This window comes from Eptesicus fuscus, chromosome 1 (assembly GCF_027574615.1).
Source record: "Eptesicus fuscus isolate TK198812 chromosome 1, DD_ASM_mEF_20220401, whole genome shotgun sequence".
Classification (NCBI taxonomy): Eukaryota; Metazoa; Chordata; class Mammalia; order Chiroptera; family Vespertilionidae; genus Eptesicus; species Eptesicus fuscus.
Genome location: NC_072473.1, coordinates 10,714,700 through 10,739,020, shown reverse-complemented (window position 1 = coordinate 10,739,020; position 24,321 = coordinate 10,714,700). Strand labels below are relative to the sequence as shown.

Sequence of the window (24,321 nt, the reverse complement as noted above, 5' to 3'; positions counted from 1 at the left end):
ATGGTCGGGCCAAAAGTCAGAACATCTGGTTTCTATAAATGGTTCTGCCGCTGATTTTTAAAGAGACCGTGTTTTAACAGTTGTAAAATGCTGCCCTGTCTACTTGACTAGGACCCCAAAATCGATTCCCCGTGTCATACTGAGAGGTCAATGGGAAAAGCCTTTTGGCTCTAGTTATAGATTCACATACTCAACGTGAGCTAACAGCATGGCGCGCCTGATGGTGACAGCACAGACAAGAAACACAAAAACAACTCTAGGGTCTCTTCAGAGGAGTTCCCAGGTCAAAGTGCTAACTGTGTGCCAGTGGTATTGCACCTGGGTACTGGGTTCAGATTTAGACTCCACGTTTTAAAAGGTGCTCGGGGAAAACCATAGCAGGAACTTGGGGCAGGAATCCTAAACTCAGGTCTTTATCTAAATGTCCAGGCGCCGACCCGGGTGAGGGTGAGGGCTTTACGAAGTCCGCATGGAAGTCAGCCACGGCTCCAAGCAGGGTTAGGTGTGTTCCAGATCTGCCCATGCGTTTTACTGCAGACAGAAAAGGGGTCTTGGACTTCTCGAGTCTCCAGCACCAGGAGTTTTAGCAGGTTTTGAATGGATACATTACACATATAATTATACATATAATTAATATATTTCCATTGTAAAGAGGGTTGTGGAAAGCTGAGAGCAGTCAGGAAAGGCTGAAGAAAAGCCTTTCAGATCCGATTTGACCACTTAGCTGCACTGACTAACCAGGGTGGGGGTGGGTTGGGGGAGGGGGACAGGAGGAGGGCAGGCCCAGTACAGTCCCAGATCAAAGCCCCTTTTGAGAAATGGAATCAGGGTTGGCAGTAGATCATCTTGGTCCTTTTAGACCTCATTGAGGACTTAGACCTTTGTCCTAGGAACAACGAGATATCAAAAAAAGATTTTAACATTAGCAATGCAGTTTGTAAATATGGAAGACAAGATGTACTCACTCATGACAGAACCCCAAGGGAAGTTCATTGAAAGAGGTGCCATAGTGTTTCCATGGGAACATAGGTCTCCTGAATCCATGGTAAAGTGAGAGAATAATGGTGGGTTATGAGCATCTCTTTCTATTTGCCAATGTAGAAGTGTGCTCTTGAAATGTGGGTGTGCTCAAGCTGAGAGAATGTCAGCTGAGCCACCAGATTTGTATTTCAGGATTAGTGCTGCCTTTGACCTCTTCTGCGTGCCCCAACAAGAGCGAGGGCAAAGATTTCCTTCCATCTGTGGGTTGTATCACTCTGGGGCTGGCTTTCATTGCATCACATCACACATCCTTCGAAGTCTGCCCTTGTTCTCCCATCATGCAGATCATGGCTGATTACTCCTGAGTAAAGTTGCTGTCAATCATTTTCTGTGGCTGGTCCCCAAACAGAAGCAGCCTTTGGAAACCTAAGAACAGGCTTTGGGAGAGGCAGCATAGCACATGGACTCTAGAACCGGTCCACCTGGTCTCAAAACCTGGTTCAATTATTAGCTGTGTGACCTTGGTCAAGTTGCCTAACCTCTCTGTGCCTGGTTTTCCTCATTTTCAAAAGGAGCATAATGGCAATATTCATGTCCATAGGGTTGTTATGAAGCATATATGGCTTAAAATTTGCCAAGCATTTAGAATAGTGCCTGACCCATGCAAGCACTATACTGGAATTTGGTAAATATGCCAATCTTTTAACCTCTTGGTGCCCTGCTGTCTTCATTAGTAAAGCAACTTTTAGAGACCTCCATCTTCCAGGTGTGCTTTGAATATGAGTTAGCTGGGTACTCAGATGAGTTAAGGGGTGACTACTATCTTCATAGTCAATAGTTAACTATCGTTGGGGGCCACCAAGTGCTACTAAACAGACAGAATCTGTATCACTCTAGTACTTAGACAAAGGTTGTTAATTGAACAACCAGGCCAAACCAAAGTGGACTGTCCAATGGCAAATATGGATGGGAAGGGTAATGAGGGCAGGTGCTCAGTGGCCTTTGCACTCATCACTACAGCTTGCAGCTTCTTTCTTTGTTAAGTTCTCCACTCACAAAAATCTACAAAGCCATAAGAGGTGGTCATCCAACTGTACTGGCTGGGGAAGAGGAAGGAGGTGAGCAGGGACCCATAGTAGAAAACCCTGCCCAAGGAGGAGTAGCCTGGCCCTCTTATCCATGGCACGAGCCATGCCACAAATATTGCCTTGTCCGAAACCCCCAGGAAAATGCCAGGTGAGTGGAAGCCATTGGCCTCGAAGGCTGTGGACCTTGGCCTGGGTGGCCTTGAGCCTGACCATCCTCCAAGCCACTAAAAGAAGCCAAAGCCCTTACAATCCCAGGAAACAGCAGCCAAGAGCAAGTTTGTGGACCGGTCCTTGTGTCGGGCAGACATGTCTGCGGAGCTGATGTGCACTGAAGGGATCCTGGACATTTCCAAAACGATCCTGCGATCCCTGGGGAGGGTGGTGACAGGCCTCTGTCTGCCAGCCCGCTACCTTATCCCCAAATGTGCCTTTCTGCTCGAAGGTGACAGCAGCTCCATGGACAGTGACGACAGCCTAGAGAGCAGGAGATCCAGATGTTTGGGGCACTAAAAGCACAGTCCAGGGGTTTGCTGGCCAGAAGGGACACCTGCCCACAGTCCGCACACAGCCCACTGCCCTTGCCTGGCCCCAACGGGCAGGCTGGTGGCCCCAAGGCCCCTGTCTCTAAAACACTGGCCCTGTCGCTGAGCTGCAAAGGGAAATGCAGAGGAGGTGGCAATACCCTGTGGCCGTCCATAAAGAAAACAAGAGAGATGGCAAAGAAGGGTGCCCCAGATGCTGACCTCGGCCAGAGAAAAGCACAGCCTGGCCAAAGAAAAGCCAGCAAGGTGCCTGGAAGGGAGGGCAGGCCAGGGGGTAGCCTCTCCCCTGCGGTACTGTCGGGCTGGGTGATGACCATGTGGCCCTGGATGCGAGGGGCAGTGTGACGCCGGGCCATGGGAAGTCTGTGGAGGCGAGGAGTGTGGACGAGAAGGAGAGCTTTGAGGACAGGAGTAGCTCACTGGACAGCAACGAGGACCTGGACACCGCCATTAAGGACTTGTTATGATCCAAGTGGAAGCTCAAGAAGCCTTGCAGGTGTAGGGACCCCAGAGCTGTGGGCAGGAAGGTCCACCGAGACACGGGCCCTGGGTCAGCAGGCGGCCTCCAGAGAGGCTGGAAGGACAGAAGCCCGCCCTTATTGAAAAGCCGCCTGTCAAAGTCCAAAAGGGACAGCCGGGAGGACCTGCTGAGGAAACCTTCCAGCAGCTTCTACAGCCCCACAGAGAGAACAAAGCTGTGTAGGGCTGGGCTTGGCCCTGGAGCACATCCCTGACCTTCCCATCAGGTCAAAGAGCCGGGAAGGGCATCCGTCCTCCAGCGAGGCGGAGGCCCACAGCCTTCACCAATCAGCCTCCAGCCCCAGCTCTCAGTCTGACAGCAGTTCCGTGGACAGTGACAATAGCATCGAGCTCGATATCTGGAAGGTTTTGTCCAAAAAGGACAGGGAGTCCATGAGCGGTTTAGAAATGCAAGGAGGGGGTTCCCACCATGCTCAGGCTGGGGAGCGTGCCCAGGCCAGAGCCACTGTGCTGGAAGGTGGTGGCCTCAGCCCTGGGCACACAGGGCCAGAAGGGCAGGGGGACCCCTCAGCCAATTACGGACTGGACCGAGGGGTGGCCCCGCACAGAGCCGGCCTCCATCCCCACTGCTCTGTCCAGAGGCCAGCTGGCGCCCCCCAGCAGCACCAGTGGAACTGTGTCTGCCAGAGGGTCACCTGCAGGTATGAGAAAACTTTATCCTCACTAAGACCAGAGCCCACGGTGTGGGGGGGGGGAGCACAATGGGGGCCCATGACCTCTGGGAGCCGCAGCCCGAAAGGGGACAGGGAGGGTGACCCCAGGTCCACTTTGCTCTCCCATGGGGTGATTTCACCCACCAGAGTTGGCTACAGAGCTTGAGGGCGCTGAGCTTGGAAGGCAGGGACATGGCGTGGAAAGGGGAACTGGAGAGGTAGAGGGAGAAGGGGCCCGGCCTCACCACCGGCCCCAAGAAAGGCCTGCTCTTTGCAGGCTTCTCCCCGCTGCTCTGCACTGTGGGCAGAATGCCTCCTGGGGGCCACGCCAGCCGGCCTCTGCAGGGCTCGCCTTCTGGGGCTGCAGAGTGGCCCATGTTTGGAAGCTCACACTGGCCCAAGAGGAAGGCACTGGCAGCGCTCGGCTCACACGACAGCGGGAACTCGGGTTCAGACAGGGACATTTTGGATCTGAGGTATAGATGGAGGGTGGATAGAGACAGGAGAACAGGAGGCCTGGGGCAGTGACCCCAGTGAGCTGAGCGGCACCTCCATGGAGGATGGTGGTCCATGGTCAGGGGCAAAGTCCTCAAGCTGTGAGTACAGGTCCTGGCGCCAGCGTATCTGTGGATGGCGCATGTATGTACTTGTACCTGTGCATGTATAGGTGACACTGTGGGTAGTGGAGGAATGGGGGCCACTGTAACTGCCCTGTACATATGTACATTAACAGGAAATGATGCCCTTATTTAACATGTGTCCTAATAAATATGATTTTTATACCTTTTATTTTTTATTTGTTTAACAGTATGACCAGGCACCACCCTTGGATTTCCTTTTTTTTTTTTTTTTAATGTTTTTATTGATTTTTAGAGAGAGAAGAAGGGAGAGGAAGATAGAGATAGAAACATCGATGAGATCCTGAGAGAATCATTGATCGGCTGCCTCCTACACACCCCCTACTAGGGACCCAGCCTGCAACCTGGGCATGTGCCCTGACCAGGAATCAAACTGGGGACCTCTTGGTGCATGGGTCGATGCTCAACCACACCACACCGGCAGGGATGATTTTTGTACCTTTTCTTTTGTAAATTTTTTAAGTGCTGTGAAAACTAGTTTTGGAAAATATAGCTGTTTGATTTTTGTAGGGCGTCCCAGACTGCAGTTTCTGTGGCTTCCATATATCACTCACATCACAGCCAGGTTTTAGTGTCTCTGAGACTGGTACTTTGGGGTGATTGCATGGAAATGCCTGGCTATGCCTGAGGGAGTAGCAGTGTCACCCCCCAGTGCCCCCCCCCAAGTCCCTTAGGTCTCTATCTAGAGGCTTCTGGACATCACTCGTTATAAGGGACCCCTGGTAGAGAGGCTGAGCATGACCCCTGAACACATTGCAGCCACAGCCTTTGACCTGAGAACCTTTAAAGTACAAACAACAGCAAACACACTGGCCGATCCCCAGGCCCGTGCAAGTGGAAGTCCCAGGAGGGAGCTCTCACAGGTCACCCCAGTTCCCTGGGGCCTGTATTGCTTCATGTGCAGTCCTGTTCAATGACTACGTGGTTTTAAAAGCTCAATAAAACTCTTTGTACACGGGGTGGAAGGGGGATAATCCTCCAGGCCTAGTCAACGGTCTGCAGAACTGGCTGAACTGTCATAACTCCTGCCAATCTTAAGAAACTTGCCAATCTCTACGAAACTAAAATTGGAATTGCGCAAATACAGGGTAGAGGCAATTGTGGACTTTACCAAATAGCTAACATAAAATTCTTCCAGAAAGCATTTTAAAACTACCACCTTTTTTCATTATAAAAGAAACATGTTGCAGCCCTAGCAGGTTTGGCTCAGTGGATAGAGCGTCGGCCTGCGGACTGAAGGGTCCCAGGTTTGATTTTGGTCAAGGACACAGGCCCGGGTTGTGGGCTCAGTCCCCAGTAGGGGGTGTGCAGGAAGCAGCCAACCATGATTCTCTCTCATCATTGATGCTTCTATCTCTCCCTCTCCCTTCCTCTCTGAAATCAATAAAAATCTATTTTAAAAAATAAACATATTCTATGTAGAAATTCTGGAAACTAAAGATAAATCAAAATTTTAAGATGGAAATATTCTACAAGTATACAACCCACATAAACCCTTGTTAATAAGCCAGTATATCACCTCCCAGTGATATATTTTGGCTACACATATACACATTTAAAAAACATACAAATGAGATCAGAAGGTACCTAATATTTTGTAATCCTTTCCCATGGGTGATTAAATAGCTTTAACAACCTGATTTTTAACTCCTAATAATCCATGGTAACTATGATTTCATTCAACCAATCCTTTATATGTGTAGCTATGGCCTCATTCAAATTATTACCATTATTGGAATCCCACGGGCTGCACCCACTACCAGCCCCACCCATCCAGGTGGAGAAGGCCAAGGTCATGGCCTAAATGGAGGAGCAGAGCCTAGACAACAACTCCTTCAATTAGGGGGAAAACAAGAAGGAGCTAAGCAACCGGACAGCGAGCGCCTTGGGGGCGGGGGGGCCTGGGGCTGCCACCATGAGGAAGGATGAAGATGAATGGAAAGAATTTGAGCAAAAAAGAGATTGACTAGCCTGTCTGATGTGGCTCAGTGGTTGAGTGTTGACCTATGAACCAGAAGGTCACAGTTCGATTTCTGATCAGGGCATATGTCTGGGTTATGGGGCATGCAGGAGGCAGCTCATCAATGATTCTCTCTCATCATTGATGTTTTTATCTCTCCCTCTCCCTTCCTCTCTGAAATCAATAAAAATAGATTTTAAGCCCTGGTCGATTTAGCTTGGTGGATAGAGCGTGGGCCTGCGGACTGAAGGGTCCCGGGTTCGATTCTGGTCAAGGGCATGTACCTTGGTTGCGGGTACATCCCCAGTAGGGGAGTGTGCAGGAGACAGCTGATCAATGTTTCTCTCTCATCGATGTTTCTAGCTCTCTGTCCCTCTCCCTTCCTCTCTGTAAAAAAATCAATAAAGATTTTTTTTAATAAAATAAATAGATTTTTTTAAAAAGAGGTTGACTATAGCAGCCTCACAGTTCAAGCAATGCAAATAAGTGAAAAGGAAGAAGATGGCAGTGAAAAAAGAGAAGATCCAGGTGATAATTGGGAAGAAGGTGAAGGAGGTGGTGGTGGTGGTATAGAAAAATCTTCAGGTCCCTGGAATAAATCAGCTCCGATACAAGCACCCCCTGCTCCAGCAATCATTACAGAAACCCCAGAACTGGCAATGACTAATGGTGTGTATAGGCCTCCTGGAGCCAGGTTAACCACAAGGAAAACATCACAAGGGCCACCAGAAAACATACAGCAATACACCGTTCCCATCCCCGCAGTCCATTGCCGAGAAGGTAGAAAGCCAAAAGGATAAAGAAATGGAGAAGAGCTTTGGAGTTGTTAGTAAGACACAAAACTAGAGGCAGAGATGAGGTTTCAAAAAACCAGGCCCTTAAACTTCAGCTAGACAACCAGCACACTGTGCTTAAAAATAGAAAACCAACTACACAGTACAATTAAGGAATGGTCTTTGCTAACCCTTCTAAGGTAACTAGACCACACTAATCACCATGAACAGCCATTATCATCTGATTTCTGCTGGACTGACAGCAAGCAATGCAGACCTCTCTATATAAGTGACCGGCCCTATTGCACTATGGAAGTTTCAAGTGTCACAACTGCTCTTTATGTATATTGAATTTAGGGAGATTGGGGGGAAAAAACCCACAAAAATGGCAGCCAGTGGTCATTTCAAAATCTTTTTTATGTTCAGGTACTGAGCCTTTGTAAGGTTGAGTACCTCAAATTTGCTGCACTCATGTGGACTCATGTGGAGCACAACTTCTGGATTAGAAGGTTATAGCTGTTAAGTGGCAATGCAAAACTTGCATCCAGCTCTGCTGGATACCTATCAGAAATCCTGCAGAGAATTAGCTGTCTGGGTTTTGATCTACTGTAAAAGGTGATTTTTGTTGTTGTTAATCCTCATCAGGTGCTGCTATAGCCTCCTGGAATCAGGTCTAATTGTAAAGTTAACTGCAGTGAAAAGAGGATGGTTTCTGCTCAGGCCAAGGGATCCACTGACCCATTCTTATAAATTCAAAGCAACATGAGCAGAACCTCAACTTAAAACCCACTTAGGTTTCATGGATCTTGCATAGAACTCAGTTAGCTGGATGGAAGTGCTTAACACTCTCAGAACTCACAATGATAGACAATTCCAGATATACTTATTTTTTAAAAAAAATAAATATATTTTATTGATTTTTTTTACAGAGAGGAAGAGAGAGGGATAGAGAGTCAGAAACAATCAGATGTGCCCACAACCAAGGCACATGCCCTTGACCGGAATCGAACCTGGGACCCTTGAGTCCGCAGGCCGACGCTCTATCCACTGAGCCAAACCGGCTTCGGCTCCAGATATACTTATGCTGAAAATTTTAAGTTATTAGACATTCTGTAAATGTAGAAATTGTCCCAGGGTAGCTCTGTTATCAACCCTCTGGTGTGTCTTTAAAGTTAGGGGTGAACAACAGGTGATGTAGCACGTCTGTTTTTGATATTTACAGCTTAAACTATCCAGTCATTTTTTCAATCCTGTAACTTCAGGAAGATACCCAGGATTACTGAAAAGTTTCTGTCCATCTAATGAGATAGTCTGGCAATTTCCTGGTTTTGTATCTTTGGTTCAATAGAAATATGTCAAAGTCGTGTGTGACTATTTGATGCAGAGTCTGGGTTTCTCTGTAATAAATCCCTTTGCCTAGTGGCGGGAGTTGCAGACTTACTACAGGCAAGAGTGAAGCAAGTGGGTGAGTAAAACTATACTGATATGGGAGCATATTTCTATGGAAGTTGAGTCTTGATAAGTGTTAACGCAGGAATCAGACTCCTGGTGGGTTACAGGATCTCCTGACAGACCTGCCAACCATTTCTTTTTCTTTAAACTGTTGTGAAAATCAGTATGCATATGGCCAGAGGCTGCTATAGGTGCCAGTGGCCAGAGTGGCAATAACAAACTACTAGTACACCTGGGCTCCCACCCTGACTCCACTCAGACAGAAGAGATCTGAGTCCCCTGGAAGGAAGAAGGTATAGTGAGACCCTTCCAGGACCATACTAACCACTCTTTCCATCCTGCCCACAACAGACTGCACCCAACAGCCCTTATACTAAGGCGAGGACACAGGGCATTCCCTCCCGCCTCTAGATTCCATGCCTCTCTCCCCATCTAATGGGCTGGAGGCCTGGTGTCCGTCCACTCCCAACCTGCCAATTTCTTGTTGGGTTTGCCTGGACAGGGAATTTGAGTAGGAAGGCACTGCTGTCTGCCTTGGACCTCGAGTGTAACACCCTGCATCCCAGTGAGCACCGAGGAGGGCAGTACCTGCGCTATCTGGTGTGTACAGACCATTGGCCGAGCTAGGCCATCTGAGAGGCACCAACTCCCTCTGGGCAGATATGGTTAAGGTGAAACCAAGGGGCTAGGTCAGAGCTGCCTAGACAAAGGGACTGTCACAGTGGAGGGCCCCACTGCTGGCAGAAACTGGTCCCTGTCCAATACTGACTCCTCCCCTGGCACATCCTCAGAGCATTCCAGGAGCTGCTGGTACTCAATGTGGGATCCAGGTCCAGCTCTGCCCTAGCCCCAGATATTCCAGGAGCCCTGCCAAGGCTGCGGGGTGTTCAGACCCCCAGAAGGGAACACACAGCAAGAGCAGAAGTTCCTGCCAGCTGTCCCCCAAGTGGGGTCACTGTCAGAGAAGTATGGGAGGTGAAGAATCCAGCCAAACCAGCCAGGACAGGGCAGAGCCCTGGCTTCCTAAAGGCAGTGACCCCAGGCTTGAAGGCTCTGCCCCTCCTGACCCACTTTCACCCTGCTCCATCTGCTGCAGGGCCCACAGGCCACTTGTGTGGACACAGGGAAGGATTCCGGGACTGAAGAAGGGAGAAAAGATCAGGGACATTTCTCCCCAGCTCCTTGCCTGTGGGAGTCACTGTGGCCTCCACCTACAGTCCTGCCTCTCTCAAGGTCGCCCTCTCTATACTATCCTTCCCAGATGCCAGGGATCATCCCTCTCTCTTCCAGGAGTATGACTACCATTGAGGTTTATACACTCTGCTCCCACCTTTGTAACTTATGCCCTTATGAGACCCTCAGACTGCCCCAACTGGAGTGTTCTTGTTTCCTGCTGGGACCCGGACTATTACAAACACCCTGGACTTCCCAGTGCAATAACCAGCCCCACTACTCAACAAGAAGTCCTGGCTCTAGGATTGGAGGTATGGCCAGACCAATGTGTCCCCATAGCCCCCCTGCCCCCCCCCCCACAGACCCCAGGTCCAGCCAAGTGCGAGGCTACTCTCTGCAGGCCTTCAGTAGGCGCCAGCCTTCTGGAATTCTGAGTCCCAGTGGCTCAACCTAGAGCCTGTTCTCCCAGGGTACCCTTCCTTTATTTTGTATTTTATTTTTTAATATATTTTTATTGATTTCAGAGAGGAAGGGAAAGGGCGAGATAGAAACATCAATGATGAGAGAGAATCACTGATCGGCTGCCTCCTGTATGCTCTCTACTGGGGATCAAGCCCACAACCCTGGCATATTCCCTTGACCAGAATTGAACCTAGGACCCTTCAGTCCGCAGGCCAATGCTCTATCCACTGAGCCAAACCGGCTAGGGCAGGGCACCCTTCCTTTATGACTTCACCCACTGGTCACCTGGGAGACAATACTGAACATTCCACCCCAGAGCTTGGGCCTTCAGGAGGCAAGAACATCAGGCCCAGCCAGCCAAAAGGACTCTCCATCCTATGTAAATGAGGACACCACTGGCCCATGTCTAACAGGTGTGTAGAGGACAGCCTTAGAGGTGCTGGATGTTCTTAGCACCATGGATGATGCTACTGTCCTCAAGCGACGAGGCTACATTGTGGGGATAAATTTGGGAGAGGGCTCTTTTGCAAAAGTCAAATCTGCGTACTCTGAGCGTCTGAAGTTCAATGTGGCAGTTAAGATCATTGACCGAAAGAAAGCCCCCGCAGATTTCTTAGAGAAATTCCTTCCCCGGGAAATTGAGATTTTGATCATGTTAAATCACCGCTCCATTGTCAAGACCTACGAGATCTTTGAGACATCAGAGGGCAAGGTCTATATTATCATGGAGCTCGGGGTCCAGGGAGATCTCCTTGACTTCATCAAAAACCAGGGAGCCCTGCATGAAGACGATGCTCGCAAGAAGTTTCACCAACTGTCCTCCGCCATCAAGTACTGCCACGATCTGGACATTGTCCACCGAGACCTCAAGTGCGAGAACCTCCTCCTCGACAAGGACTTCAACATCAAACTGTCTGACTTTGGCTTCTCTAAGCGCTGTCTGCGTGATGACAGCGGCCGACTGACCCTGAGCAAGACCTTCTGTGGGTCAGCGGCGTACGCAGCTCCTGAGGTTCTGCAGGGCATCCCCTACCAGCCCAAGGTTTATGACATCTGGAGCCTGGGCGTGATCCTCTACATCATGGTCTGTGGCTCCATGCCCTATGACGACTCCAACATCAAGAAGATGCTACGCATCCAGAAGGAGCACCGGGTCAACTTTCCTCGCTCGAAACACCTGACAAAAGAGTGCAAGGACCTCATCTACCGCATCTTGCAACCAGATGTCGCCCTACGGCTGCACATTGATGAGATCCTCAGCCACTGCTGGATGCAGCCCAAGCCCCGGGCTACACTGTCCCCCGCAACTGTCAGCAAGGAGCGGGCGAGCCTCCAGGGCACCAAGCCCTTGCAGTCCGCTGAGCCCAGCTCTGAAAAGAGGTCTATCACCCACCTGGAGCCCCGGGAGGAGGCACTGCCTCAGGTGATGTCAGAGTCAAGACCCCAGGAAGAGATGGAGGAAGGACAGGCCTCCCAGCAGTTTGAAATCAAGAGCATCACCCGCACAACTGGGCATCTGAGCAGAGAGGCAATGGAAGGGTGCTCCTCCAAGTCCCCAGAGAGAAAGACCTAGTGAGCCTCTCACAAGGCCTGGGGGCTGGCAGGAAATGAGGCAGACTTCACAGCTGTGAATAAAAACCGAATTTAAAGTTTGACTTAAGTTTAACCATATGTGGCAAGTGGTTACCATGGGACAGTGTAGATCCACAGTGCCCAGCACACCAAGACCTGGAAGGGAACAAGGGACTATCTGCAACTTCTATTACCGTGCTCCAGATGCAGCAGGGCAAGGCCTCAAACTGTTCTCGCAAGTACCGTAGGAATGCATAGGACCACCCCAGACCCAAGCACGCTGGAGGCTGCAAGCCAACTTTTTCTGAGCAGTAATGTTGGTGTTAGTTGAGGTGGCAGGCAAGATGCCTGCCTTTTGATGTGTTTGGGTGCGTTGCTGCACAAGCCAAAGAGACACTGGATGATTAAGCGAGAAACAAGGGATTGTTGGTTAAACTGAAGACTTCATTTGGAATCCAAAAATCTTAACAAATCTCTTGTACCTTGAGCCACATATTTTCCCTGAAAATCATGCATTTTTTCCAGCAACATTTTGTTATGGTTTTGAGGAATGAACTGAGGTGGGTATGTGGAACTTATAGAGTATGATATGTAATGGGTGGATAGGCTGTCCATTGTACCATTTCTTTCTTTCAATTCTCAGACATGGTTGGGCAATATAAGATCTCTGTAACATACATGAACAAGTCAATAAAAGGTGCACATATGGAAAAAAAATTACTACCATGTTTTTTATGATACATTTCTCAAGGTGAAATTGCTGGGTCCACAAGTATGCAAACACTTTAGTGAGATAATAAACATTTTAGGAAGTGTTAAATGCATTTTCAGAAATCTACCTGGGGCCCAGAGAGAACATTAAACCTATAAAAAATAGATTTCTAAATATTTAAAAAATTTGTGGACTCTAAGGCTGATGGTAAAGGGACAAAATAGTGGGACTTAGACAAAAAGTGGATGCTGTCACAGAATAACTTACCCCCAAGACAGGCTGACAGCACAGCTCCAGAATGTGCTAAGGGTGACTGCAGGTCCCTCTGCCCATCGTGAGCTGAGAGAAGTTCATTTCTTCTCTCCTATCTCCCCTTTGCTCCTCCCAGCCAGTAATTGTCAATGAGAGTGGAGCTGGCCCCTCTGGCTGACAATGCATTTCTGCAGGAGGGGTTTGTTGTCACAGTAAGGCGGGGGTGGGGGGGGAGGTGTACACTTGAACTTAGAAGCCCAACATCCTGTGCAATGAAGACCTTTGATGTTTCTCGCATGACTTTCAAATGTTGCTCCAGATCTTTATGTGGGTGAAAACCCTGCATCTAAAACCTGTATGTAATATCTGAACCTCCCTAACTCCATTTTATAGAGAAGTAAACTAGTTTTTGAATGGATTTTCCAGAAACACAAAGGTGTTTACTAAATAAACTGACAGAAGACTATATTAATCATTTGTTTTGTTCTAGGCTTTCCAAGACTTGTTTACCATTGCACAAAAATCCTATCTCTAGTGGCAATGCTGCTAGTGTTATCTGTATCCGGGTCATTGATTTAAGACCGCTGGTCAGACTACACCAACAGCTGTTGCAGAATAAACAATTCAGGTGCAAACATCTGGTAATTCATTGTGGCTCTAATATAGTCTTATTCCAGAATGCATTTAGTTTATAACATTACTTTGCTTTCATGTCTTCTTTATATTACAGTATTTTTAATATATACATATATATATTTTCTTTTTTTAATTGGTTTCAGAGAGGAAGGGAGAGGGAGAAACATCAATGATGAGAGAGAATCATTGATTGGCTGCCTCCTGCACGCCCCCTACTGGTCATGGAGCCCACAAATCTGGCATGTGCCCTGACTGGGAATCACTGGTTCACAGGTCTACGCTCAAACAGAAAGCCACATTGGCCAAGCCACATTGGCCGGGCATACGCTATTTTTTTAAATCTTTATTGTTGAGAGTATTACAGATGTCTCCCCTGGTGGCGCCACCTCCTGGTTCTCACACACTGGCTAGTTTTTCTCATATGCTGTACCAGGGTTTGTCCGAGTGACCCTATCAGATAAGACCACGAGACATAAGCCCACGAGACTTGGCTCAGTTTCCAAAGTGCCCGGATTTCAAGGAATTTTATGATTTCCTAAGGCCGCAGAGCAGGGCTGCCTCATGGAAAGTGTCCCTGTGAATCCGGGGGGCAGGGCGGGATGGAGTCAGCTCTAATTACTCCCCACCGGGACCAGAGTTGCTCACCTGACAACACTTCCCCCAAATGAGCTGGTTGTCCTTTACTGAAACACTACAGTAATTGGGGAAAGCCAAATCCAGCGTTAGGACCCCTGCTGCAAAAGAATAGTCTTCTAGCAGTCTAAGTCCATGTTCTTTCAGAGAAAAGAACTCGAGTCTCAATGGCCAGAGCACTTACGTATTTGTCATTCTTCTTGGACTCGTTCCTGGCAATCATTTTGAAAATAAAAATCCTTGTGTGCTTTTTCAAAACTGACTCAAGGAAGTGCAGGGAAAGGAGAGAGCAAGAGAGAGAGAGGAGGAGGAGGAGGAGGAGGAATAGGAGGAGGAGGAGAGGAGGAAGAAGAGGAGAAGGAGGAGGAGGAGGAGGAGGAGGAGGGAGGACCTCACTGGGAGGACTAGCTAGTAGGGGAGAAATTGATGATTTTTCTGGAGAGAAGAAGACTATTGAAAGAGGGAGAAGTGAGAGGAATTGGAGAAAACACAAAAGGGGAAATAAGATGTTTCTTCCCCCAAGAGGATGGTATTTGCCTCATTGGCAGCACTTCTCAGATTTAAGGGACCTATCCCTCACCTGGGGTTCCATCAGCACAATGAGATTCTGTCCAGTGCCTCAGCTTCCCAGCTGGCCCTGGTGGTGCTGCCTCCTGGTTCTCACACCCTTGCTGGGTTCTCGCCCACACCAGGGTTGGTCTGTGTGACCCTAGCAGATGGCAGAAGCAATGATCTGTCACTGCTGAGACTGGCTTGCAAAGACACTGTGGCTTTCTGTGTCTCTGATCACCAGCTCTGGTAGAAGGCCGCTGCTGTCTGAGCAGGCTTTCAGCGTGGCCCACATGCTGCCCACAGCCAATGGCAGGGGCTGGAAACGGCTCCTCCACTCTCTCTCAGGCAGACCGTCAGATGACTGCAACCTGCCCACCTGTGCGCTGAAATCTCCCAAGAGGCCCTGTGTCCAAACACCCAACTCAGCTGCTTCTGGATTCCCAAGCCACAGAAACGGAGAGATTATAAAGGTTTGTTGTGTGAAGCCACTCAGTTTCATACTGAACTAAGACGTATGTGATGCAGTGAGAAAGGTCTGGAAACATGGTCCCCCATTGTAAATGGCTTAGACAAGTTTCCAAACTTTGGTATCCAAAGCAACTGGTAGATTTAGTAACAAGGCATTCTAAGTTTTCTGGAAAGACGCAGGAGACAAAGATTTCCAGCTCTACAGCTGTTCAAAACGGAAACAATTGCAGAATTATACACGGGAAAAAAACAGTTATGTGTGATACTATAATCTCAGGGATACCATTGTAATTAGCTAGCTATTAATACAGTCATGCCTCAGTTCTCAAATATCTCCCATCTCACACAATTCAGTTCTCCACCAAGTTGTTCCCAGAAAACTGTCTCGGTTGTCAAATAAAACTTTGGTTCTCGACCTGACAACCTTTTCATGGCGATACCTGTATGATCAGCCACCTGTGTCTCAGGTGACAGACAAACAGAGGAGAGAATGCACAATTATGAGTCAGTTTACCGGTAAATCTCATGTTGTTAACATCTCAGGAAATTGCTCTGTGCATATTTTCCAGTGGGAAGAAATGATTCCGTTTTCAAACAAATCCCTTCTCAAACAGCTTTCTGGAACAAATTAAGTTTGAGAACCGAGGTTCCTCTGAAATAGCAAAGGAGCAAAAGGGAGGCCAGACATTCTGTGAGCCTGGCCACTCCAGGCCGCTTCAGCAGGAAGCTGCCATTGCAATGTCACACTCCGCAGGGAGCACCCAGTCCATTCCCTGCGAATCACTGGGGAGGGGTCCAACAAAGGTGAGATGGACACATGTGCAGTAAAGTTGGGGTGACACAGGGAACATGCCTGTCAGTCAAACCTGGAGACAGAGGTCATTGGCTAGAGGAAGTGAAGCCAATGCAAGCCTGTGAAAACGTGGTAAAACATAATCCCCTAGATAAAGGGGTTCACAACTTCCCAGATTCCACCCCACAAAATAAATCCAGATAAAGCATCAGTCTCTTACATTAGATTTCCATCTGGTGGAAAGTCCATGTAGCTACAGGTCTTTTTTCTATTTCTTGTGTTGGGGTGCCACCTGGTGGACATGTTATGTAACTGCATAAAGGTATTTATTTGCTTGTTTATTAATTTAACTTTTATTGTTGTGCATATTACAGATGTCCCCCCTTTTCCCTATTGCTCACAACCACCTGCTGCCCACCCTGCCCCAGGCCTTCACCACACTCCTGTCTGAGTCCATGGGTTATGCATATGTGCATATAGGTTCTTTGGTTAATCTCTTCCCGCCTCCCTCTCCGCTTCCCTGAGATTCGTCAGTCTGTTCCATGTTTCCATGCCAATGGTTCTATTTTGCTCAACAGTTTATTTTGTTCATTAGATTCCACATGTAAGTGAGATCCTGTGATATTTTTCTTTCTCTGATTGGCTTATTTTGCTTAGCATTATAATCTCTAAGTATATCCATGCGGTCACAAAAGGTAAGATTTCCTTCCTTTTTAAAGCCATGTAATGTCCCATGGTGTAAATGTACTCTATCATTTTCATACACCCATCTACTGATGGGAACTTGGGCTGTTTCCAGATCTTAGCTTTCTATAATAGTAAATGCATAATATGCTAATTAGACTGGACGTCCTTCCAGATGTCATTCTGGACGACCTTCCGGACGAAGCCAGGGCTGTGAGGGAAGCCCGGGTCCCAGGTGCCTGCTGGCGGCCGGAGGGAAGCCTGGGTCCCAGGTGCCAAAGGGAAGCCGGTGCTGGCAGCCAGGAGAAGGAAGGCCTACTCTTGCACGAATTTCGTGCATTGGGCCTCCAGTCATGAATGACACTACTATGAACACAGGGGTACATTTTTTTTTTTCTGGTTGGTATTTCAGGATTCTTACGATATATTCCTAGAAGTAGGATCACTGGGTCAAATGGCAGTATCATTTTTAATTTTTTGATGAAACTACACACTGTTTTCCATAGTGGCTGCCCCAGTCTGGAAAGTTACATGTCAAAAACAACAACAACAACCCCCCCGCCCCCAAAAAAACAACAACAACAACAAAACGGCCACCAACTAAAAACCAAATGATAACAAGAATAAACTAAAAATGGATAAAAGACATAAATATAAGTCAGAAACAATAAAAATAATAGAAGAAACTATAGGCAGCAAAATCTCAGACATCCCACATAACAGAATTTCCACTGATACATCACCTGGGGCAAGAGAAACAAGAAAAAAACATAAACAAGTGGGACTACATCAAACTAAAAAGCTTCTGTATAGAAAAAAGCAACATCAAAATGAAAAGGGAACCCACTGCATGGGAGAACATATTTGCCAATGATACATCTGATAAGGGGTTAATTTCCAAAATATATAAAGAAATCATACAACTCTAAAAAAGGGAGACAATCAAATTAAAAAATGGGCAAAGGACCTGAATAGATACTTTTCCAACGAGGACATATATATGAAAAAAGAGGCCTGGTGCACGAATTCCTGCACCACTGGGGTCTCTCAGCCTGTGCTGCGAGATCGGGCCAAAACCGACTCTCTGACATTCCCTGAGGGGTCTTGGATTGCAAGAGGGCAGTTGGGGGCCATGAGGCGGTCTGGGGAAGGCAGTTGGGGGCCATGAGGCCGGCAGGGGAGGGCAGATGGGGGCCATGAGGTGGGCCAGGGAGGGTAGTTGGGGGCCATTAGGCCGGCAGAGGCGGGCAGTTGGCGGCCATGAGGCCGGTAGGGGAGGGCAATTGGGGGCCATGAGGTAGGCCAGGGAGGGCAGTTGGGGGCCATGAGGCTGGCCAGGGAGGGTAGTTAGGGGCAATGAGGCCGGCATAGGCGGGCAGTTGGGGGCCATGAGGCCGGCAGGGGAGGGCAGTGTGGGACATGAGGTGTAACAGGGAGGGCAGTTGGGGGACATGAGGTGTAACAGGGAGGACAGTTGGGGGCCATGAGGGGTAACAGGGAGGGCAGTTGGGGGCCATGAGGGGTAACAGGGAGGGCAGTTGGGGGACATGAGGCCAGCAAGGAAGGCAGCTGGGGACCATGAAGCTGGCCGGGGCGGGTAGTTGAAGGCCATGAGGCTGTCCGGAGAGGGTAGTTGGGGGCCATGAGGTGGGCCATGCAGGGCAGTTGGGGGGCATGAGGCGGTCTGGTGAAGGCAGTTGGGGGCCATGAGGCTGGCCAGGGAGAGTAGCTGGAGGCCATGAGGCTGTCCTGGGAGGAGAGTTGGGGGCCATGAGGCCAGCAGGGGAGGGCAGTGTGGGACATGAGGTGTAACAGGGAGGGCAGTTGGGGGCCATGAGGCCAGCAGGGAAGGCAGTTGGGGGCCATGAAGCTGGCCGGGGAGGGGAGTTGGGGGCCATGAGGTAGGACAGGGAGGGTAGTTGGGGGCCATGAGGCTGGCAGGGGAGGGCAGTTGGGGGCCATGAGGTGGAAAAGGGAGGGCAGTTGGGGGCCATGAGGCTGGCCGGTGAGGGCAGTTGGGGGCCATGAGGCGGGCTGGGGAGGGCAGTTGGGGGCCATGAGGCTGTCCAGTGAGGGCAGTTGGGGACCATGAGGCTGGCAGGGGCACACAGTTGGGGGCCATGAGGCCGGCAGGGACACACAGTTGGGGACCATGAGGCCGGCAGGGGAGGGCAGTTGGGGGCCATGAAGTGGAACAGGGAGGGCTGTTGGCAGCCATGAGGCCAGCAGGGGAGGGCAGTGTGGGACATGAGGTGTAACAGGGAGGGCAGTTGGGGGACATGAGGCCTGCAGGAGAGGGCAGTTGAAGGCCATGAGGTGGGCCAGGGAGGGCAGTTGTGGGCCATGAGGTAGGCCAGGGAGGGCAGTTGGGGGCCATGAGGCCGGCTGGGGAGGGCAGTTGGGGGCCATGAGGCAGGCTGGGGAGGGCAGTTGGGGGCCATGAGGCAGGCTGGGGAGGGCTGTTGGGGGCCATGAGGTGGGACAGGGATGGCAGTTGGGGGCCATGAAGCTGGCCAGGGAGGGCAGGGGTCATGAGGCCGGCTAGGGAGAGCAGTTGAGGGCCATGGGCCTGGCCAGGGAGGGCAGTTGGGGGCCATGAGGCTGGCAGGGGAGGGCAGTTGGGGGCCTAGAGGTGGGCCGGGGAGGGCAGTTCGGGGCCATGAGCGGTCTGAGGAAGGCAATTGGGGGCCATGAGGTGGGACAGGGAGGGTAGATGGGGGCCATGAGGCTGGCAGGGGAGGCAGCTGAGGGCCATGAGGTGAGAAAGGGAGGGAAGTTGGGGGCCATGAGGTGGGCTGGGGAGGTCATTTGGGTGCCATGAGGTGAGAAAGGGAGGTCATTTGGGTGCCATGAGGCTCGCAGGGGCTTGAAGTTGGGGGCCATAATGTGGGCTGGGGAGAGCAGTTGAGGGCCATGAGGAGGTCTGGGGAAGGCAGTTGGGGGCCATGAGGCTGGCCTGGGAGGGCATTTGGGGACCATGAAGTGGGCCGGGGTGGGTAGCTGGGGGCCATGAGGCCAGTCGGGGAGGGCAGGTGGGGGTCTTAGGCCTGGCCGGGTAGGGGAGTTGGGGGCCATGAGCCCAGCAGGAGAGGGGAGGTGGAGGCAATGAAGTGGGACAGGTAGGGCAGTTGGGGGACATGAGGCCAGCAGGGGAGAGCAGTTGGGGGCCATGAGGCTGGCTGGGTAGTGCAGTTGGGGGCCATGAGGCTGGCCAGGGAGGGCAGTTGGGGGCCATGAGGCTGGCCTGGGAGGGCAGTTGGGGGCCATGAGGTGGGCCAGGGAGGGCAAATGGGAGCCATTTGTCTGGCAGGGGAGAGCAGTTGGGTGCCATGAGGCCAGCAGGGGAGGGCAGTTGGGGGCCATGAGACTAGCAAGGCAGGGCAGTTGGGGGGCATTGGGCGGACTGGGGAGGGCAGTTAGGGGCCATAAGGCTGGCAGGGGAGAGCAGTTGGGGGCCATGAGGTGGGACGGGGAGGGTAGTTGGGAGCCATGAGGCGGGCTGGTTAAGGCAGTTGTGGGCCATGAGGCTGGCTGGGGAAGGCAGGTGGGGGCCATGAGGACGGCCTGGGAGGATAGAGCGGGGCCATTGGGCGGGCTGGGGAGGGCACTTAGGGGCCATGAGGCCGGCAGGGGAGAGCAGTTGGGGGCCATGAGGTGGGCCAGGGAGCGCAGTTGGGGGCAATGTGCCAGTCTGGAGAAGGCCGTTGGGGGCCATGAGGCTGGCCGGGGAGGGTAGTTGGGGGCCATGAGGCCGACAGGGGAGGGCAGTTGGGGGCCATGAGGCTGGCCGGGGAGGGCAGTTGGGGCCCATGAGGTTGGCTAGGGAGGGCAGTTGGGGGCCAGGAGGTGGGACAGGGAGGGAAGTTGGGGAACATGAGGCCGGCAAGGTAGGGCAGTTGGGGGCTATGAGGCTATTAGGGGAGGGCAGTTGGGGGCCATGAGGATGTCTGGGAAGGTAGTTGGGTGCCATGAGGCCGGCAGGGGAGGGCAGTTGGGGGCCATGAGGTGGGTCAGGGAGGGCAATTGGGGACCATTAAGCCGGCAGGGGAGGGCCGTTGGGGGCCATTGGGAGGGCTGGGGAGAGCAGTTGGGGGCTATGAGGTGGGCCGGGGAGGGCAGTTGGGGGCCATGAGGCGGGCTGGGAGGGTAGTCGGGGCCATGAGGCTGGCCGGGGAGGGCAGTTGGGGCCCATGAGGTTGGCTAGGGAGGGCAGTTGGGGACCAACAGGTGGAACAGGGAGGGCAGTTGGGGGCCATGAGGTGGGCCAGGGAGGGCAATAGGGTCCATTAGGCCCGCAGGGAGGGCCGTTGGGGGCCATGAGGCCAGCAGGGCAGGGCAGTTGGGGGCCATGAGGCCAGCAGGGCAGGGCAGTTGGGGGCCATTGGGAGGGCTGGGGAGAGCAGTTGGGGGCCATGAGGTGGGCTGGGGAGGGCAGTTAGGGGCCATGAGGCGGGCTGGGAGGGTAGTCAGGGCCATGAGGCTGGCTGGGGAGGGCAGTTGGGGCCCATGAGGTTGGCTAGGGAGGGCAGTTGGGGACCAACAGGTGGGACAGGGAGGGCAGTTGGGGAACCTGAGGCTGGCAGGGGAGGGCAGTTGAGGGCCATGAGGCTATTAGGGGCGGGCAGATGGGGCCATGCAGATGTCCGGGAATGTAGTTGGGGGCCATGAGGATGTCCTGGAAGATAGTTGGGGGCCATGAGGTGGGCTGGGGAGGGCAGTTGGGGACCATGAGGTGGGCCGGGGAGGGCAGTTGCAGTTGGGGACCATGTGCCAGTCTGTGGAAGGCAGTTCGGGGCCATGAGGCCTGCTGGGGATGGGAGTTGGGGGTCATGAGGCCAGCAGGGGAGGGCAGTAGGGGGCCATGAGGCGGGCTGGGGAGTGCACTTTGGGACCATGAAGTGGGCTAGGGAGGGAAGTTGGGGCCCATGAGGTGGGCAGGGCAGGGAAGTTGGGGGCCATGAGGCTGGCCTGGGAGAGCAGTTGAAGGCCATGAGGCTGTCAGGGGAAGGCAGTTGGGGGCCATGAGGCTGGCCTGGGAGGGCAGTTGGGAGCCATGAGGCAGTCTGGGGAAGGCAGTTAGGGGCCATGTGGCGGGATGGGGAGGGCATTTGGGGACCACGAGGTGGGCCGGGGAGGGTAGCTGGGGGCCATGAGGATGTCCAGGAATGTAGTTGGGGGCCATGAGGCCGGCAGGGGAGGGCAGTTGGGGGCCATGAGGTGGGCCAGGGAGGGCAGTTGGGGGTCATGAGGCGGGCAGGGGAGTGCAGTTAGGGGCCATGAGGCGTGCTAGGGAGGGAAGTTGGGGGCCATGAGGTGGGCCGGGGAGGGCAGTTGGGGGCCATGAGGTGGGACAGGGAGGGCAGTTGGGGGACATGAGGCCAGCAGGGGAGGGCAGTTGGGGGCTATGAGGCTACTAGATGAGGGCAGTTGGGGGCCATGAGGCTGGCCAGGAAGGGTAGATGGGGACATGAGGCTGTCCGGGAAGGTAGTTGGGGGTCATGAGGCAGGCAGGGGAGGAAGTTGGGGGCCATGAGGTGGCCCGGGGAAGGCAATTGGGGGCCATTTGTCTGGCAGGAGAGGGCAGTTGAGTGCCATGAGGTCAGCAGGGGAGGGCAGTTGGGGGCCATGAGGCTGGCCGGGGAGCGCAGTTTGGGGCCATGAGGCCGGCCAGGGAGGGCAGTTGGGAGCCATGAGGTGGGCTGGGGAGGGAAGTTGGGGGCCATGAGGTGAGACAGGGAGGTCATTTGGGTGCCATGAGGCCAGCAGGGGCGGGCAGTTTGGGGCCACGATGTGGGCAGGGGAGGGCAGTTGGGAGCCATGAGGCAGTCTGGGGAAGGCAGTTAGGGTCTATGAGGCTGGCCGGGGAGGGCAGTTGGGGGCCATGTGGCAGTCTGGGGAAGGCAGTTAGGGGCCATGAGACGGGTTGGGGAGGGCATTTGGGGGCCATGAGGTGGGCTGGGGAGGGTAGCTGGGGGCCATGAGGCTTTTCGGGGAGGGCAGTTGGGGGTCATAGGGCTGGCCGGGTAGGGGAGTTGGGGGCCATGAGGCCAGCAGGGGAAGGCAGGTGGGGGCCATGAGGTGGGACAGGGAGGGCAGTTGGAGGACATGAGGCCAGCAGTGGAGGGCAGTTTGGGGCCATGAGGCGGGCTGGGTAGGGCAGTTGGGGCCATGAGGCTGGCCGGGGAGCACAGTTGGGGCTATGATGCTGGCCAGGGAGGGCAGTTGGGGGCCATGAGGTGGGCTGGTTAAGGCATTTGGGGGTTATGAGGCTGGCTGGGGAGCGCAGTTGGGGGCTATGAGGCCGGCCAGGGAAGGCAGTTGGGGTCCATGAGGCGGGACAGGGAGGGCAGTTGGGAGCCATGAGGCAGGCTGGTTAAGGCAATTGGGGGGCCATGAGGCTGGCCAGGGAAGGCAGTTGGGGGCTATGAGGCTGGCCGGGGAGGGCAGGTGGGGGCCATGAGGACGGCTTGGGAGGGTAGTTGGGGCCATGAGGCCATCAGGGGAGGGCAGTTTGGGGCCAAGAGGTGGGACAGGGAGGGCAGTTGGGGAACATGAGGCTGGCAGGGGAGGGCAGTTGAGGGCCATGAGGCTATTAGGGGAGGGCAGTTGGGGGCCATGAGGCTGTCCGGGAAGGTAGTTGGGGGTCATGAGGCCGGCAGGGGAGGGCAGTTGGGGGCCATGAGGTGGGCCAGGGAGGGCAATTGAAGGCCATTAGGCCGGCAGGGGAAGGCAGTTGGGGGCCATGAGGCCAGCTGGGGAGGGCAGTTGGGGGCCATTGGGTGGGCTGGGGAGGGCAGTTAGGGGCCATGAGGCCGGCAAGGGAGAGCAGTTGGGGGCCATGAGGTGGGCCAGGGAGGGCAATAGCGGGCCATTAGGCCCGCAGGGGAGGGCAGTTGGGGGCCATGAGGCCAGCAGGGGAAGGCAGTTGGGGGCCATGAGGTGGGCTGGGGAGGGCATTTGGGTGCCATGAGGTTGGCCAGGGAAGGCAGTTGGGGGCCACGTGGCAGTCTGGGGAAGGCAGTTAGGGGCCATGTGGCGGAATGGGGAGAGCATTTGGGGACCATGAGGTGGGCCGGGGAGGGTAGCTGGGGGCCATGAGGCTGGCCGGGGAGGGCAGTTGGGGCCATGAGGCTGGCCGGGTAGGGGAGTTGGGGGCCATGAGGCCAGCAGTGGAGGGCAGGTGGGGGCCATGAGGTGGGACAGGTAGGGCAGTTGGGGGACATGAGGCCAGCAGGGGAGGGCAGTTGGGGGCCATGAGGCAGGCTGGTTAAGGCAATTGGGGGGCCATGAGGCTGGCCGGGGAGCGGAGTTGGGGGCTATGAGGCCGGCCAGGGAGGGCTGTTGGGGGCCATGAGGCTGGCCAGGGAGGGCAGGTGGGGGCCATGAGGACGGCCTGGGAGGGTAGTTGGGGCCATGAGGCCGGCAAGGGAGGGCAGTTGGGGGCCAAGAGGTGGGACAGGGAAGGCAGTTGGGGAACATGAGTCCGACACGGGAGGGCAGTTGGGGGCCATGAGGCTGGCCAGGGAGGGCTGGTGGGGGCCTTGAGGACGGCCTGGGAGGGTAGTTGGGGCCATGAGGCCGTCAGGGGAGGGCAGTTGGGGGCCAAGAAGTGGGACAGGGAAGGCAGTTGGGGAACATGAGTCCGACAGGGGAGGGCAGTTGGGAACCATGAGTCAGGCTGGTTAAGGCAGTTGGGGGCCATGAGGCTGGCCGGGGAAGGCAGGTAGGGGCCATGAGGACGGCCTGGGAGGGTAGAG

General features: G+C 53.2%; 1 protein-coding gene, 1 non-coding gene and 2 pseudogenes across 2 annotated transcripts; 3 read left to right on the top strand and 1 right to left on the bottom strand.

Annotated features, from left to right (window-relative positions):
- The first annotated feature begins 208 nt into the window (after positions 1-208).
- Positions 209-4,026, top strand: LOC114226684 (protein phosphatase 1 regulatory subunit 26-like; annotated as a pseudogene).
- A 2,295-nt stretch (positions 4,027-6,321) lies between these two features.
- On the top strand, positions 6,322-7,348 carry LOC103297837 (protein CDV3 homolog; annotated as a pseudogene).
- Positions 7,349-10,660: 3,312 nt separating this feature from the next.
- On the top strand, positions 10,661-12,529 carry LOC103297836 (testis-specific serine/threonine-protein kinase 1-like). Its single transcript, XM_008154584.3, has one exon. The coding sequence runs from the start codon at positions 10,720-10,722 to the stop codon at positions 11,833-11,835; it is 1,116 nt and encodes a 371-aa protein (XP_008152806.2). The 5' UTR covers positions 10,661-10,719; the 3' UTR covers positions 11,836-12,529.
- LOC114227407 (small nucleolar RNA SNORA9) lies at positions 12,007-12,127 on the bottom strand. Its single transcript, XR_003613444.2, has one exon. It is a non-coding gene; the product is annotated as a small nucleolar RNA SNORA9 (small nucleolar RNA).
- Positions 12,530-24,321: the final 11,792 nt, after the last annotated feature.